This window comes from Mus caroli, unplaced genomic scaffold (assembly GCF_978045245.1).
Source record: "Mus caroli unplaced genomic scaffold, Mus_caroli_1 scaffold_12, whole genome shotgun sequence".
NCBI lineage: Eukaryota > Metazoa > Chordata > Mammalia > Rodentia > Muridae > Mus > Mus caroli.
In genome coordinates this window covers 5,481,516-5,499,701 of record NW_028227267.1, presented here as the reverse complement: position 1 = coordinate 5,499,701, position 18,186 = coordinate 5,481,516, and the positions used below count along the sequence as shown (strand labels likewise).

Here is an 18,186-nt window from a genome sequence, read left to right as displayed (position 1 = left end):
GAAGATATCTTACTGAAGATATCTGAAGATGTTTTTTTTTTTTTTTTTTTTTTTTTTTTCTCTACCCTGTTCAAGAAAGGTTCAAATCGGGCGAAATGGGCAAGTTACCTAGCTACAAGAAAAAAAAAAAAATCCACCCTAAAAGGTCACTTTGGCCTATATGATAGACTTCTTCATGATGTTCTACCAATAGCTTCAAAAAAAAATTCAAGAATATTTCTGGGCAAGATGTCATGCTTTGATTCCTGCCTCCAAAATAGCATTTTCTATTGGTAGCTGGGTAAGTCTACAAACCACCATTTTAACTTAGCCATTGTGTTAGCTACTTTCCTGATCACTGCAATAAAGATACTCAAAAGAAGCAAATTAATGGAGAAAGGATTTTGACTCTTGGTTACAGTTGGGAATGTGTGGCAGGAGGAAGTGGAGGATGCTTGCTCATGTCTCAGCAGATCAGGAAACAGAAAGACAGCAGAAAGTAGGGTCAAGATATAACTCCCATGACACACTGCCAGTGACTCCAGTGACAACCACTTTCCAGAAGTTCCACAGCCTCCCAAAACAGTGTCACCATCTGGGGATAAAGTATTCAAACACAATCCTGTGGGGATCATTTTATATTCAATCACAACAACTCAACTAAGATTTTTACATCATTGATTCAAGAGAGATTGAACACATCCTAGGTGTATTGATTCCAATTCAGACTTATTCCACCCTTCTGCATCCATGAAAGACAATATACTCTTTCTTATTTGCTTCAAATCCCATTCAACCCAATGATCAAGGCAACCACCAGCAATGATTCAGAATTCTCACAAGAGAACAAAACCCAACTGTGCCCTTATTCCAGGTTCTTTATTACCAGACAGTACCTTTCTATGATTAAACTTAAAGTTCCTCCCATGACTTTTGATTTACCAGTAATGGAGAGATGCTTGTAACCTGAAGACTCTGAGTATATTCACAGAAAATTCTCTGTAGCCCAAACCCCTCCAAAATAGTCTAAAACTCCTGATGTGTAATTGTTGAACAAGTACCAATCCCTTAGGAAACTCCGTATATACTTTCATTTTACCAAAAGTAGGAATCAGGGAGATTACTTAGCACGCCAACTCCTAATCATTTTGCTCCGGATCCTTAGCACCTGATTCAAATATGTCAAAAGAATAGTAATTCACAGTCAGCAAAATTGCAACTATTAAATCTCTAAGTGCCAAGAATTTTATAATCATGCAGTCTTAGCAAACTGAATCTCACTGCATCAAAGGCTTATTTATCATAGGCTGGCACAAAATGGTGGAAAAGTCTTGACACAACATTATGTGAGAAAGCAGTAACCATGCCCTGCACATTCTTTGGGCTCAGGAACTGTAGAAATTGTCAAGTAGCTCATTGCTTGCTTTAATAACAACATTACATCTAACAATATCATTCAAGTAAAATGTATTTAAGGCAACAATTACCTGTATGTGTGCACTTCAGATTGCCTGATATCAAGTCAGATGTATTTGGTATTATTTAGCATAAAGAATCAAATATGTATATATGATCAATTGATAGTATAAAGAAATATATTATATATCATATACAGTATAAATATTTATATATTTACAAATATACAGAGGAATCTTAACAAGAACCCATACCCTCTTGCATTTTTAAATGCTAAGATCTCTAGCCAGACCATGACATAAGAATTATATATTATTTAAGATGCTGCTAAGAGATATAAAGTCTTCCCAGTGATGGAAACTTCCACCATCAGTCTATCTCATTCCTAATGTGATGAATGTTTATAACACACTGACCAGTCTTGAATTGTCTATAATGATTACCTGTATGAGATGGATGTAGGTCATCAAATACTGAAATCATCATTTCATACATGTGCCCTGCTGCAACCACCTCTGGGTTTTCATAATCCAGATCTTTGGTAACCTTATAGAACAACATTATTTCATTATTTCAAAAAAATGAATTTTTAATCTGCTTTACATGTGTGAGAGAAAGAGAAGAGAGGGGGTAGCTATGATTTGTGTATGGCAATCAGAGGAGAACTTGCAGGAGTCTGTTCTTTTCACATTGCAGATACCTAGGATAGAACTTAAATAGCTAAGCAGGTACCTTTATCCACTGGCTCAGAGCCGAAATGTCTAATGTACATGCTTTAAAAAGTCAGTCTGAAAACACTGAGTGTTTTGGCCATTTTCATTTCCTAGAATGACATTTCAGAATGTGTGAGTTCAGCAGCAGCTAAAATATATAAATGAACATTTAGGTGGAACAACAGGACACCACAGTCCCTTATGGAGGAGCTTAATTTTAGATGGATCATTCCAGCATTGAAGACTATATAGCTCATAACCTACATTGCATGCTAATTGTGTTGCCATAGGCAAATCATTGAAATATTTTGAATGAACAGTGTGTGGAAAGACATGCCTAAATAATGACACTTCAGGTTTGTATTACAAAATTACAAAATGAGTATTGACCCAGTATGTACCTGGTTCTGTGCCCAAATGTCCAAACTTCACAGTCATGCAAGACCTTACCTTATAGCTATAGACTTTGTCAAAAAAAAATGTAGGGTCAGAACAAGAGAAAGAAAGAGTTCATCTGTGGGTTTCTCAATCATATTTTCTGGTTAACAGGAGGAATTACATGAGGGTGGTTGGTGATACTGAGGCATGGGATAAGGAACTATGGAAGCTATCACAGAATGACACAATGAAATAAATGCCCTGGAAATGGAAATTGGGACTTAGGAAAAGGAATTTCGTCAAAATCATTAGTAGAGAAAGAAAAGAACCTGCAGTCTTTATACTCTGCCAGTAGAAAGTATGTCTCTCTTGGAGAGGAGCTGACTTCACTGACTTCCAGTGCTAGGAGAGCAAGCCATTGTCAAACACGCAGTCATACAGACTGACCTCTAAGGAAATCAGCATGTGTTCTTAGCTTCTGCTTTCCCCAGCTAAGTAGAAAGTGCATTGTTTTGTGATAATTATAAAAAGAGAAACTGCTGGTAGAAACAAAAGCATTCCAAGTGCCTTCTGGTAAGACAGCAGAAGAGCCCAGAATTCTCCTCTGCTCTACTCCTCCTTTGGAACCTACTAGCACTGATCCAATTTGCCATGACCTGACTCCATTTTCTTGGGAAAGACCCTGGAATAACAGCCACTGGGACTTACCTGAATGAAATTTTTGGTATCTGGCACTTGCTCAAATAGTTGTCCAGAACCTACAGGGCCAGAGCTTGGAGCATAATGAATTGTGTCAGGAGGTTTGTCAAGGTCATGGCATGAGAGCTTAGCAACAACTGTGTCTTTCGCAACCTCCTCCTTGCCTATGTACCTGTTTAATTGTTCAAGAAGAAAAAAATCAATGTATATAAGCATTCTCTTATAATGCAATGCTTTCCCCCTTAAACATCACTTTTGATAAGGTCTATGTATGTGCCTTGAAAATCCTGGAGCAGACAGGTCTTCCTTAGGGCATCATTTAGAAAACTATTTCCTAGTAGTGTAATCTGATATAGCTACTAGATAAATAAGTATGGAAATGCCTCAAAAAATTGCAAATAGAATGACTATGTGACTCAGCTACCTCTGAGCAAAGATTCCTATATCCTACCACAGAGATATGTGCACATCCAGATTTATTGCTTGTCTTATGACAATAGCTAGGAAATGAAAGCAACCTCGATGTCCATCCACTAATGAGTGAGTAATAAAGTGTGGATATATCTGGTGGAGTTTTATTCAGTTGGAAATAAAAATAAAATTATGTAAATTTATGGAAAGTAGATTGATGTGGAAATTATTGTATTAAGTGAGGTAGCCCAATCTCAGAAAGACAAATTTCTCTCTTATGTGTATCTCCTAGCTTTTTATATGGGAGAGTGATGTAGGTATAGGCCATGAATAGAGAGGGAGGTTAGGGGCAACAAAAGGTCTTAAGGAAGGAGAGAGATAATAGGAGAAACAGCAAAGATGAGTTCTCAGGCAGATGACCAGGGTGTAGGGGAAGAGAAGGAAAAGCAGAATAATCAAATGGAAAAGCATGCACACCTCTTCTCCACATCTCAAAAGCCAACAATTCTGAATCTTGGAATTCTTCATCACTTACTTAGCATCAAATCCTATCCCTGGATTGGGATAATTTTGCATCAAAACTTTAGCCACACTGTCAGATCATTTCCCTTCCATTGTCAGAGATATAAATATGGATATTTATTATGTTCTCACTTAGAAAGTTATACAATGTATGGTGCATGAACCAGGTTATATATTTTTAAATCAAGGGCAAAGTCTATATGTTTGTGCTGTGTGTGCAGGTGCACATGGGTATAAAGGTACATGAGTGTGCACATGTACTCATGTACACATGTCGGTAAAAGCTAGAAGACACTATAGGGTACTGCTCCTTAGGGACTGTCCACTATTTTGTTTGGTGGTAGTAGTTGTTGTTTTGTTTGGTTTGGTTTGGTTTGGTTTGGTTTGGTTTGGTTTGGTTTGGTTTGGTTTGGTTTGGTTTGGTTTGAGAGAGACTTTCTGCACTGGTCTGGAACTTTCTAAGTAAGCTTGCCTGCCTGGCCAGTGGGTGCCAGTGACCTGCTTGTCTCTGCCACTCCATCCGCAAGGTCTAAGTATCCAAAAGCTTGCTACCACACCTGTTTGTTTGCTTTTTCTATCTGTGTCATGGGTACTGAAGTCAGAACCTTGTTCTTATAAGGCAAATATTTTACTGAGACAGGAATGAAATCTTTAACCAGAAATCTATTCAGTGGTAAGGATTTCTGGTGATAATTGCAGGTTCATGATAAGGGAGATCATGTGATAGCAGCTGCTCAGCACTATGCTGAAACAGTCCCCAAAATTAGTCCATTAATTCTTCACAACCAATTTTCAAAGAGATCTATTGACATGCCATTTTACAAAGCAAAACAGTAGGGCTTCTGCTAATGACAGAAGTAGAACCATTAAAACCCCAGATCTCACTTTCAGATCTTGGAAACTCAACTTTCAATCACAAAGGGACCACCAGGCTATTTGTGAGGAACATTTCTGAGTAAACAAGATTAAACTTGATCAGCCACATGTCATAGTGAGCTGATAAATACAACAGTCCTTCCTTCTCTCTGCCCAATCTGAGTTCTTGCTTCTGTCTATTGTCTGCTCACCTAATCAGATACTGATCACAGAAAGGAGAGTTGTCATTGATGCCACGAATGTAGGTAGCCACTGGAATCACTGTACACCTCTGATCACCATCACATGCCTTAATAGAGAAGGACAGAGCACTTGCAAAGCCAGTTTTCTCCACATCTAGATTGTTAGTCGTAACCACAGTCCCCTTCTCTGTAACGAAACAGCACATCCTGCTCAGTAAGTCCAGACTCTCATTTTTAAAATTACTTTGTTACATGTGAAAAAAAAGTAAAAGTATGCACTATTCTCTAGACTTAGGGGGAGAATTCAAAGTGAATGAACAGTGCTAAGTTACTTATTGCTGAAATGTGCTATTCATCATATTATGTTAATGGGTAGGAAAACAAGATTATTTTCACTTAAAGAATAAAGAAGACTCTCTAGAAGAGATCCTCATTCTACAACTTGAAGGTTACATAGCAAAAGAAAATATTAGTAAATGGGGGATGATTCCCTGCAGAGAGAACCACAGATAAAAGTGCTGCTAGAACATAAGTTGTTCTTATTCATCAATCACTTAAATCCAAAAAATATTGACTACATCTATGTAGCAGGTATGCATTGTAGCTACTAGATTCAGTATTATGACAGAAAATCTCCATATTTATTGAATTTATATTCTAAGCTTGGATACAGCCCTCAATATATGTAGAAAAACAAAAATTATCACGGAAATGAACTCTATAATGTGATTTTTTTTTTTACAGATAATAATGTCTAGTGATCAGGCACTTAGAAAACACAAGGGCAGGGTCTCAAGGCTGACAGCCTATTTACTGGTTCAGAATAACAATCAAACGAAGAAAGAATCACGACAACATGGTGGTTCTCAGGGAGGGCAGCATCATTGAGAACAAGGTAAGGGCCAGAGAAACAGGTTCTCAGTGGTAATATAAGAAGTCTGGGCCAAACTTCAAGTGCAAACAGCAAATTGAAAGGATTTTTTGAACAGAGAAGAAATATGGCCCAATTTGAGTAATCAAAAACTCACTAGTGGCTCTGTAAAAATGAAGAGCAGCTAACTATAAAACAGGCAGCCAATCTAAGAGATCCATATAAATCAGAATGTGAGTATAAGCAGATTATTTGGAAGGCAATCCAGGGCAGTGTGACATGGGGAAGAAAGGCAGGGGAAAAAACACTCCCAATAAAAGCTCATCATCAAGCCAGTGCCCACTTGTAGCAGCAAGAGCCTCACAGGACTGGAGAACTCTGTGAGCCAGTATAAATCCTATAGGGAATTGTTCTATAGCAAGGAAAATTGCTGGAGGATTTGTACACCAAGTCATGAATGGACACTTTCTTCATGTCCAGCCTGGGACTTGTAAAGAAAAAAAAAAAAAGTAATGAAGCAGTCAGATTCCCAGACAGGCTGTGGGAACCAAGCTTGCTACACTGAGCAGGTATTACACTGCCTCACCACAGACGGAATGAAAGAGAACTCTCCTAAGTCAAACCAGGCTCTCCCTCACAAAATTTGGTCCTGAAGTAGAATAGAGTTGAGTTAGGTCTAAGAAAATGTGTTAAAATGGCATGGAAAGTGAAGAGGCAATAAGATCCATAACAGCTGTGAAGAGACATGTATTAGCAGAGGAATAAGTAAGATGCTGACCCTGCAGAATTACTCATCAGACATTTCCAAAGTCTCGCTCATACCCCTCTAGAAACCACATGTGTCGGGGAGACAGATATACAGTTTCTTAAACCTACCTTTGTCCACTGCAAAATAATCATCCACTGTATCTAGTCCAAAGGTTAAACCTCCCAGGTTATCTTCATCAGTTGCCTGGCACATTGCAATCATCTTCCCAACTGGAATTTCTTCATCCAGTGTGATGTTGACTTTGTGGTGCAGAGTTGAATTTGTGAAGGTAACTCTCAAGACCCCATTTTCAATATTGAACAAGCTTGTTTTGAAAGAAAATGTTATTGGCATGGTACAAGCTCTGTTTTCTATCCTTATGGTGCTGAAGGTATAAAGACTGAATGGTGTAGGGGCACAATGGAGACTGTATTCATGACAGAAGTGTCTCAACCACACACTGATAGGTTTACATAAAACCCTAAGACTTATTATGGGTTACTCATTCTTCCCTGAAGGCACTCCCCTAGAAAGCCAGGACCATGTTCATCTCTATTTGATAGATGTGAACACTGATGGCGCAATAAATTAAAGAAATTCCAGAAGTAAACACCAAGGTGGTCCAGAGAGGTTTGACACAAACCTCTTTGCTCTAGAACTTGTATGCATGATCACTGTGCTCTTAATGCTTCTGAATAAGTGCTAACTTTACATGAATAACACCTTATTTTCTTGCAATTTCAATATATTTTTATACTTTAAAATTATCTTTAGTTTCAGGTTTAAGAAATCCTTTTTTGATTGGACATAGTACTACCTGAGCATCCAGCAATACCACTCCTGGGCATATACCCAGAAGATGCTCCAACTTGTAATAAGGACATATGCTCCACTATGTTCATAGCAGCCTTATTTATAATAGCCAGGAGCTGGAAAGAACCCAGATGTCCCATAACAGAGGAATAGAAACAGAAAATGTGGTACATTTACACAATGGAGTACTACTCAGCTGTTAAAAACAATGAATTCATAAAATCCTTAGGCAAATGGATGGAGTTGGAGGATTTCATCCTGACTGAGGTAACCCAATCACAAAAGGACACACATCATATGCACTCATTGATAAGTGGATATTAGCCCAGAAACTCAGAATACCCAAGATACAATTTGCAAACCACATGAAACTCAAGAATAAGGAAGACCAAAGTGTGGATACTTCGGTCCTTCTTAGAAGGGGGAACAAAATACTCATGGAAGGAGTTACAGAGACAAAATGTGGACCAGAGACTGAAGGAATAACCATCTAGAGACTGCCTCACCTTGGGTTCTATCCCATATACAATCACCAAACCTAGACACTATTGTAGATGCCAACAAGTGCTTGCTGACAGGAGCCTGATAAAGCTGTCTGCTGAGAGGTATACCAGTGCCTGACTAATACAGAAGTGGATACTCACAGCCATCCATTGGACTGAGCACAGAATCCCCAATGAAGGAGATAGAGAAGAGACCCAAGGAGCTGAAGGGGTTTACAGCCTCATAGGAGGAACAACAATATGAACTAACCAGCACCCCCAGAGCTCCCAGGGGCTAAACCACCAACCAAAGAGTACACATGGTGGGACTCATGACTCCAGCTGCATATGTAGCAGATGATGGCCTAATTGGTCATTAGTGGGAGGAGAGGCCCTAGGTTCTGTGAAGGCTCTATGCTCCAGTGTAGGGGAATGCCAGGGCCAGGAAGCAGGAGTGGGTGTGTTGGTGAGCAGAAGGAGGTGGGAGGGGCTGGGGGTAGTTAGAGGGGAAACTAGGAAAGGGAATAGCATTTGAAATGTAAATAGAGAAAATATCTAATGAAAAAATTTTTAAAAAGAAAGCCTTTTTTGGACTCTTTTTCTGTGTTGGTTATTTATACAATGCTTGCTAAATTGCTTCCTTCTCAGCTAAAAAGAAAAAAACAGGAAGGAAAGACTAACTTTTCAAGGTCATATCAAGTAATATGTTGCTTACCTGCAAGCAAGAATAGGGTCCTGATCGTTGACATTGATGAGGAAAATCTTTAGACTTCCAGTAGCAAACAGGCCTCCAGGATCAACCACTTTAATAATCAGTGAAAAGCTAAAGGCACAGGCACAAAAAAAGACAGCTAAGACTTCCTGACAAACAGCAGGCTTCCACCAAAGCAGGATCATATCAGACTTAACTGAAGATTAGCATGGCCCCTGCATAAAGATGACACACAAATTCCTGAAGTGTTTAAATTTTTCATTTGAATTTTGTTAATTCCTATAAAAGGGAGGATTGAGGGATATGGAAATTCCTTAGCATTCTGTACAAAAGTCACTAATGGATATAGGTTTCTATCCTTTAGACAGTGATTTCTTTTATTAAAAACTAACAGATCCCACATTCAAAAAAAAAAACTTTAGTAGAGCTCAAAGAACACACACACAATAATAGTGGGAGACTTCAATACCTGACTCTCATCAATGGAGACACATCATGGAAACACAACTAAACAGAGACACATTGAAACTAACAGAAGGTATGGACCAAATCAATTTAACAAATATCTATAGAACATTTCATCCTAAAACAAGGAAGATAGCTTCTTCTCAGCACCTCATGGTACCTCCTCCAAAATTGACCATATAATCAGTCACAAAACAGGTCTCAAGAGATATAAAAAGACTCAAATAATCCCATGCATCCTATCAGATCACCATGGACTAAGGCTGATCTTCAATAGCAACAAAAACAACAGAAAGCCCACATATACATGGAAGCTGAACAATACCCTTCTTGATAACAACACAGAGACAGTATCCAAATTAACAAAATCAGAAATGAAAGGGAGATAAAACAACAGACACTGAGGAAACTGGAAAAACCATAAGATCCTACTACAAAAGCCTATATTTAACAGAACTGGAAAATCTGGATGACATCAACAATTTTCTAGACAGATACCAAATACCTAGGTAAATCAAGATCAAATACATGACTTCTCTTAGTCCGGGTTTCTATTCCTACACAAACATCATGAACAAGATGCAAGTTGGGGAGGAAAGGGTTTATTCAGCTTACACTTCCTACATTGCTGTTCATCACTAATGGAAGTCAGGACTAGAACTCAAGCAGGTCAGGAAGCAGGAGCTGATGCAGAGGCCATGGAGGGATGTTCCTTACTGGCTCGCTTCCCCTGGCTTGATCAGCTTTCTTATAGAACCCAAGACTACAAGCCCAGGGATGGCATCACCCAGAGTGGGCCCTCCTACCCTTGATCACTAATTGAGAAAATGCCTTACAGCTGGATCTTGGGGAGGCATCTCCTCACCTGAAGCTCCTTTCTCTGTGATAACTCCAACCTGTATCAAGTTGACCCACAAAGCCAGACAGTACACCATCTAAACAGTCCCATAACCCCTAAAGAAACAGAAGCTGTCATTCAAAAAAAAAAAAAGGGGGGGGGGGTTAGTGCAGAATTCTATCAGACCTTCAAAGAAGACCTAATACCAATACTCTTCAAACTACTCCACAAAATAGAAACAGAAGGAACATTACCCAATTCATTCTATGAAGCCACAGTTACACTGTGTATTCTCCCAAATAGATTTTAAAAACTGGTTGAGTGCATACTACTTTTAGCTTCAGTAGATAATCTGTATATTTAAGAGGCATTTAACTATTATAAATTATTTTGATGACTTAAAATGTCAATATTGAATTTTATATTTTTTTTGAATTTTATATTTTAAAATAAATTTTTATTAGTTTAATAAAAACAAAAAACAAACAAAAAAGGAATCAGAAGGAGAAAAAACTAATGGGTGCCCAGGACAAAGTCTTAGGAGTGGTCCAGTTTGGTAAGACACACTTGCTATCTTGCCATCCAGGAGGCTGAGGCAGGAGGATAGAGATTACAAGGCTATAAGAGACCTTAAAAAAATAATAAAGTAAAACAGGAAGAAGCCTTCAAAACAAAATAATATCTGTAAGAAACATTAGGATGATTACACAGCTAATGAAGTTTTCTTTCACAGAGGTGAGGGGAGGAGAGGAAAATGAAAATTTCCTCCTTCGGTGACTCTCACCCCTTAAATGGTGATCCCTGCAGTCATGACTCCTAAGTTTCCCATTGCTGTTCATATTTTATCTCAACAAACTCAAGCTCTAGGAAAATTGAGAGATATACTTTCTTCAGGAAAAAAGAATCTCTTAAACTTGAAATATACCAGTAATTGACACCAAAATGAGCATCTTCCTTCTCTCCAGACCAATGTGTAACCACTTCTCAACTTCTTATTTCAAAATTTCTCCTACAAGAAATTGATGGTTTATAGGAAAATTATTGGCAAAAAAAAGCCAATCTATGTAAAAGAATGAAGACATTTCAAGAAATAATTATAGCCAAGCATGGTGGCTCATGCCCTTAATTCCAGCACTTGAGGGGCAAGTTGATCTCTGGAGTTAAAGTCTAGCTGGTGTACATAGTGAGTTTCAGACCAGCTAGGACCACAGAGTCAAATCCCATCTCAAATTAATAAAAATCTGAGAAGTCTTAACTACAACAATAGGTAAATGATAGGAGCAATATTCATAGCGTGATAACTCAAACTCAGATTTCACTTTGGAGTGGCTGTATGATGAAAAGAGGACAGGGCCATTGTGATCCTTCCTAGCATTGTCATCAGTATTCAAGCAAGTGATTTCATAGCCCTATTCCTCCTTTCAAGAAAAGGATTTTGAATTCGGGTGTGGTGGTGTACGCCTTTAATCCCAGCACTTGGGAGGCAGAGGCAGGTGGATTTCTGAGCTCGAGGCCAGCTTGGTCTACAAAGTGAGTTCCAGGATAGCCAGGGCTATACAGAGAAACCCTGTCTCGAAGAAAGCAAGAAAGCAAAGAAAGCAAGAAAGCAAGGAAGAAGAGGATTTTGAATTTTTTTAATTTAAAAATCAAAAATTAAAAGAATTAAATCAGGGATAATGAAATGGATTTATGGGCAGTTGCTTGCCTCTACCTGAGCTGGATCCATAGAACCCAAGCAACAAGGGAAGGGGACAATCAGCTTACAGTGTGGTTCTCAGGCCTCCACGAGTGCATCTTTGCATGTGTGCCTTGCCACACAGTATCCACAAAAGAAAGATTGCTAACAAGAAAGAGAATTGATGAAAGTCAGTTCTTATCCAAAATTTTCCTTATTTCTGTAAACATCAACTCAACAACTCAGGCAACTAACTCTGCAGCAAAAGAGAGATGGAAGGAAGGACATGCCCTATGGACAAGAAATAAACTGTCATATTGGCCATGCAGCCATTAGTACTCCCATTCTGCAATTGGTGCTCCCAGTTTTTACTCTTCTTTCCTCTGATTTCAGAGCTATTAACAGAAAGCAAACAAAAAAGAAAGCTTTCACTAGAACTCAGAAAAAAATCTACTTTTCCAAACTTTAATAAATTTTCATTTGCTAACAAATCTTAGGACTTATAAATATCTAGGGTATGTTGATTTTGGTTTAAGATCATGTAGCTTAGGCTAGCCTTGAACTCACTATACTCAAAGATGATCTTGAGATTGTGGTCTTCCTGTCTTTCCTCCTTGATACTGAGAATATGGGTGTAGAGTAGGATTCCTGGTTGATGATTGCTGGTGATAAAAACCCAAGACCCCATGTATGTTAGGGAAACAGTCTACCACATGGGTTACATCCCCAGCACCAACCTGATAATTGTCTCAATGATCTGTTTGTGGACTCTAAATCTCCTGCAATGGAACCTGACCTATATGATGTGTGGATAGCCAGTTTGTGCTGGGCCTCTGTTATCCAGGAAACTGCTTTGGAGATTTTTCATTTTCACCTTTCATTATAGAAAAGACTCACTTACGAAAGGCTGGAGAAATTTTATTGGAATGACTTCAGAGTCCACTTCCTTTTCCTACAAAGCACTTTGATACGAATTATATAATTGAAAAGGGTAAGCATTAAATCATTATAAAAATAAAAATTTTAACTTCAACCCATGGTGGGTGACCTGCTTAGCTGATGCAGATGGATAAAAAAGTAGCAGTGTGTTAACTTTTAAAAATACTGATTATTACATTAAAAAGCAATTCTGCATTACAGGTATCTGAAGAGGCAACTTGCCTACTTAACCTGGCAGGGTACAAGCACAACTACCAAAATAATCTTCATGCTTCACTGTGATGAAAATAAGTGGCATAGCGAGCATCCCCAAGACACCCAAAGCAGCAATGGCACAATTATAAGTGGGTGCTAATTCTAATTCTAAGACAGTACCAAGAGCATCTTTGTGTGAGGAGCACGTTAACGGCAAATATTTTTCAAAAGGGGACATTCCAACCAAAGGATGAGTATCTCCAGAGAAAACCCAAGACAGCATTACCTTCTCATGCCGCTCTCAAAATCCAAATCTCTTGCTGTGGAAATTGCCCCAGTTTTATCAATGGTGAAGCCAGAGCTCTCTGGGGAAATGGAGTACTGTGTTGCATAAAAAAAGAGAAAAACATAATATTGCAGAGGTACAAATGATTCCCTGGTGAGGTTCTGCAACCCCTAAAGAACCAACCCTAAAATTTCAGAAAATGTTAGCAGCTGATGGATGTGATGATGATGGTGATGATGATGATGACAACGATGACGATACTATTCTATTCAACTGACTTCAGATCAGACACATACTCTTAAAAACTAAAAAGAACAAATCAAACTTTTCTAATCTCTACATTTTTCATATTACCAGAGTATTTCTTAGAATGCCCCACACAGAGCTAAACATAAAGAGAAAGGAATTGTTTAATGAACACTGAGATGATCTGTACAGATGGTGACTATAGGCTTTGGAAGCTAGGGGTGAATCAAAGAGCTATGATAAGAAGGAAATTTGAAATCCACAGCATCTGCTTATTTGCTTTCACCTGTGGAGATACAGACAACATTTTCCCAAATCTTCCCAGGCTTTGTTGACTTTTGACTTCATCTACCTTTCAGCCATTTTGTTAAAGTGTTTCAGGTACAGTCAGTGGAGTCTTAGCATCCTGGGTCACAGGTTGAAGTGGAAACTTAAGTGTTCTTTGGAAAGTCAGTTGTGTTGGATGGTGTTTTGCTAAGGCAAATACACGAAGGAATGTTTCACTGAAGCAGACACAGATAAAAGGATGTTCTGCTAAAGCAAACATGTGAAAGGACACACTAATGACACTCATGTCACTCATGTATTCATCTGCCTTAAACTGCATAGTAGAACTCCATTTGTTGGCACTCCATAGAGAGAAATGCACCAAAAAAATCTTCGGGTGGTGTACTACAGCTTCTTGTCACTTCCTAGGACATAGGCTGATTGGCAGAGTGATGTCAACTGAGACAAACTCACATCCTGAGACAAGACACATGCTGAGGCAAGACCCATGGAGGACATGTGATGTTTGGAGAGAGTATAAAAAGGACTCAATAGGGAGTTCCTTCCTTTTGGTACCAGTGCCAGGCCACCTTGGACCCAAACTCGGCAGAGAGTTCCACGGTCTCCAGAGGACGCTCCACCCCACAGGTGCCTAAGCACTCTCACGAACTTAGGATCACTGGTGAGTGGAGCACCCAATCTGTTCCAACAGAACCTGGGGTTCCTGGGGCCAGCTATAACATGGACACAAGAACCCTGCCTGACCAGTGGCTCGGGTTCCTTCCAGTGAGATCTGGTCTACCTTGGTTTCAAACACAGTGAACAACCCATGGTTCCCAAAGGAGGTAACACTTCCAGGCATCTGACACACTCAGGATCCCAGGAACACATGAGCTTGGTAACACTAGGATCTCAGGGGCTCAAAGGAAATTTGACTGTCAAGAACTCTGACACACCCAGAATCTCAGCATCACAGGATCCCAAAATCACAGGATCCCAGAGGAAGCTGGACTCTGAGAAATTCTGACTCTACTGGGAACAGGAAGGACAGGCTCCAATCAGAGGGGAAGGAACAATTGAGATAATCAGATGGTGGGAGACAAGCATAAGAACAGGAGTAACAGAAACCAAGGTTACTTGGCATCATCAGAACCCATTATTAGAACTCTCCTACCATAGCAAGTGCTAGATACACCATCACACCAGAAAAGCAAGATATGAATCTAAAGTCACTTCTCATGATGATGATGGAGGACTATAAGAAGGACACAAATAACTCCCTTAAAGAAATACAAGAGAACACATTCAAACAGGTGAAAGAATTGAACAAAACCATCCAGGATCTGAAAATGGAAGTAGAAACAATAAAGAAATCACAAATGGAGACAACGCTGGAAATAGAAAACCAAGGAAAGAAATCAGATGCAAGTGTAACAAACAGAATACAAGGGATAGAAGAGATAATCTCAGGTACAGAAGATACCATAGAAAACATTGACAAAACAATCAAAGAAAATGTGAAATGCAAAAAAAAGTCTGACCCAAAACATCCAGGAAATCCAGGATATAATGAGAAGACCAAAGATAATAGGTATAGATGAGAAGGAAGATTTCCAACTTAAAGGGTCAGTAAATATCTTCAACAAAATTATAGAAGAAAACTTACCCAACCTAAAGAAAGAGATGCCCATGAACATACAAAAAGCCTAAAGAACTACAAATAGTTTGGACTAGAAAAGAAATTCCTTCCATCACATAATAATCAAAAGACCAAATGCACAAAACAAAGAATGAATATTAAAAGCAAAAAGGAGAAAAGGTCAAGTAACATATAAAGACAGGTCTATCAGAATCACACCAGATTTCTCACCAGAGACTATGAAATCCAGAAGAACTTGGGCAAATGTCATACAGATCCTAAGAGAGCACAAATGCCAGCCCAGGCTATTATACCCAGCAAAACTCTCAATTACCATATATGGAGAAACCAGGGTATTCCATGACAAAACCAAATTCACACAATATCTTTCCACAAATCCAGCCCTTCAAAGGATAATAAAAGGAAAACTCCAACACAAGGAGGGAAAACTATGCTCTACAAAAAGCAAGAAAGTAATCTTTCAACAAACCTAAAAGAAGATAACCACATGATCAAACTTCCAAGTCTAACAACAAAAATAACAGGAAGCAACAATGACTTTTCCTTAATAACTCTTAACATCAATAGACTCAATTCCCAAATAAAAAGACACAGACTAACAGACTGGTTATATAAACAGGACCCAACTTTTTGATGCATACAGGAAACCTACCTCAGGGACAAAAACAAACCCTACCTCAGAATAAAGTTTAGAAAACAATTTTCAAAGCAAATGGCAAAGGTAAATTTTACAAAGATGAACTCTCAATTCTGAACATCTATGCTCCAAATGCAAGGGCATACACATTCATTAAAGAAACTTTAGTAAAGCTCAAAACACATATTGCACCACACACAATAATAGTGTGAGACTTCAACACCCCACTCTCATCAATGGACAGATTGTGGAAACAGAAACTAAAGAGAGATACACTGAAACTAACAGAAGTTATGGAACAAATGGACTTAACTGATATCTATACAACATTTTATACTAAAACAAAAGGATATACCTTTTTCTCAGCACCTCATGGTACCTTCTCCAAAACTGACCATATAATCGGTCACAAAACAGGCCTCAATAGATTCAAAAAATATTGAAATATTCCCATACATCCTATCAGATCACTACAGACTAAGGCTGATCTTTGTTTACAGCATTAGTAATAGAAAACTCACATACATGTGGAAGCTGGACAACACTCTACTCAATGATAATTTGGTCAAGGAAGAAATAAAAGAAATTAAAGAGTTTTTAAAGTTTAATGAAAATGAACCCACAACATATCCAAACTTATGGGACACAATGAAAGCAGTCCTGAGAGGAAAACTCATAGCTCTGAGTGCCTCCAAAAAGATTCTGGAGAGAGCATACAGGAGCAGCTTGACAGCACACCTAAAAGCTCTAGAACACAAGGAAGCAAATTCACCCAAGAGGAGAAGAGAGGGCAGGAAATAATCAAACTCAGGGCTGAAATCAAACAAATAGAAACAAAAGAACTATAAAAAAAAAATCAACCAAACCAGGAGCTGGTCTTTGAAAAAATCAACAAGATACATAAACCTTTAGCCAGACTTACTAGATGGCACAGGGACAGTATCCTAATTAACAAAATCAGAAATGAAAAGAGAAACATAACAATAGAAACTGAGGAAATCCAAAAAATCATCAGATCCTACTACAAAAGGCTATACTCAAGACAACTAGAAAACCTGGATGAAATGACAATTTTCTAGACAGATACCAGGTTCCAAAGTTTAACTAGGATCAGATTAATGATCTAAATATTCCCATATTCTCTAAAAGAATAGAAATAGTCACCCAACCCAAAAACTCCCAGGACCTGATGGGTTTAGTGCAGAGTTATATCAGATCTTCAAAGAGGACTTCATTCCAATACTCCTCAAACTGTTCCACAAAATAGAAACAGACAGTATTCTACCCAATTCATTCTATGAAGCGACAATTACTCTGATACCTAAACCACACAAAAACCCAACAGAGAAAGAGAAATTCAGACCAATTTCCCTTATGAATATTGATGCAAAAATACTCAATAAAATTCTGGCCAACTAAATCCAAGAACACATCAAAACAATCAACCATCATGATCAAGTAGGCTGCATCCCAGGGATGTAGGGATGGTTTAATATACGGAAATCAATCAAGTAATCCACTATATAAACAAACCCAAAGACAAAATCCACATTATCATCTCATTAGGTGCTGAGAAAGCATTGGATAAAGACCAACACCCATTCATGATAAAAGACTTGGAAAGATCAGGAATTCAAGGCCCATACCTAAACATAATAAAGACAATATACAGCAAGCCTGTAGCCAACATCAAACAAAATGGAAAGAAACTTGAAGCAATCTCACTAAAATCAGGGACTAGACAAGGCTGCCCACTCTCTCCCTACCTATTCAATATAGTACTTGAAGTCCTAGCCAGAACAATTAGACAACAAAAGGAGGTCAAAGCCAGGTGTGGTGGCATATGCATTTAATCCCAGCACTAGGGAGGCCAAGGCAGGTCGATTTCTGAGTTAGAGGCCAGCCTGGTCTACAAAGTGCGTTCTAGGATAGCCAGGGCTATACAGAGAAACCCTGTCTCGAAAAAACAAAAAAAAAGGAGGTAAAAGGAATACAAATTGGAAAGGTACAAGTCAAAATATCACTATGTGCAGATGATATGATAGTATATATAAGTGACCCAAAAATTCCACCAGACAGAGAAATTCTAACCCTGATAAACAACTTCAGTAAAGTAGCTGGATATAAAATTAATTCAAACAAATTAGTGGCCTTTCTCTACAAAAAGGATAAACAG

At 38.5% G+C, this 18,186-nt stretch overlaps 1 protein-coding gene and 1 pseudogene across 3 annotated transcripts in view; one reads left to right on the top strand and one right to left on the bottom strand.

Annotated features, from left to right (window-relative positions):
• Window positions 1–18,186, bottom strand: part of LOC110309746 (cadherin-related family member 3-like) — a 118,284-nt gene that overhangs the window by 45,006 nt on the left and 55,092 nt on the right. For all 3 annotated transcript variants that reach the window (XR_015044712.1, XM_085828907.1, XM_085828908.1), the window contains exons 5-10: window positions 13,201–13,295; window positions 8,806–8,913; window positions 6,924–7,120; window positions 5,186–5,363; window positions 3,195–3,357; window positions 1,839–1,941 (exon numbers count right to left, since the gene is read on the bottom strand). Coding sequence is in view for 2 of the 3 variants with exons in the window: in XM_085828907.1 (XP_085685033.1) it covers window positions 1,839–1,941; window positions 3,195–3,357; window positions 5,186–5,363; window positions 6,924–7,120; window positions 8,806–8,913; window positions 13,201–13,295 (844 nt within the window). In the remaining variant the exon portion in view is untranslated. The remainder of the gene's footprint in view (window positions 1–1,838; window positions 1,942–3,194; window positions 3,358–5,185; window positions 5,364–6,923; window positions 7,121–8,805; window positions 8,914–13,200; window positions 13,296–18,186) is intronic.
• Window positions 9,000–9,062, top strand: LOC115029264 (U6 spliceosomal RNA; annotated as a pseudogene).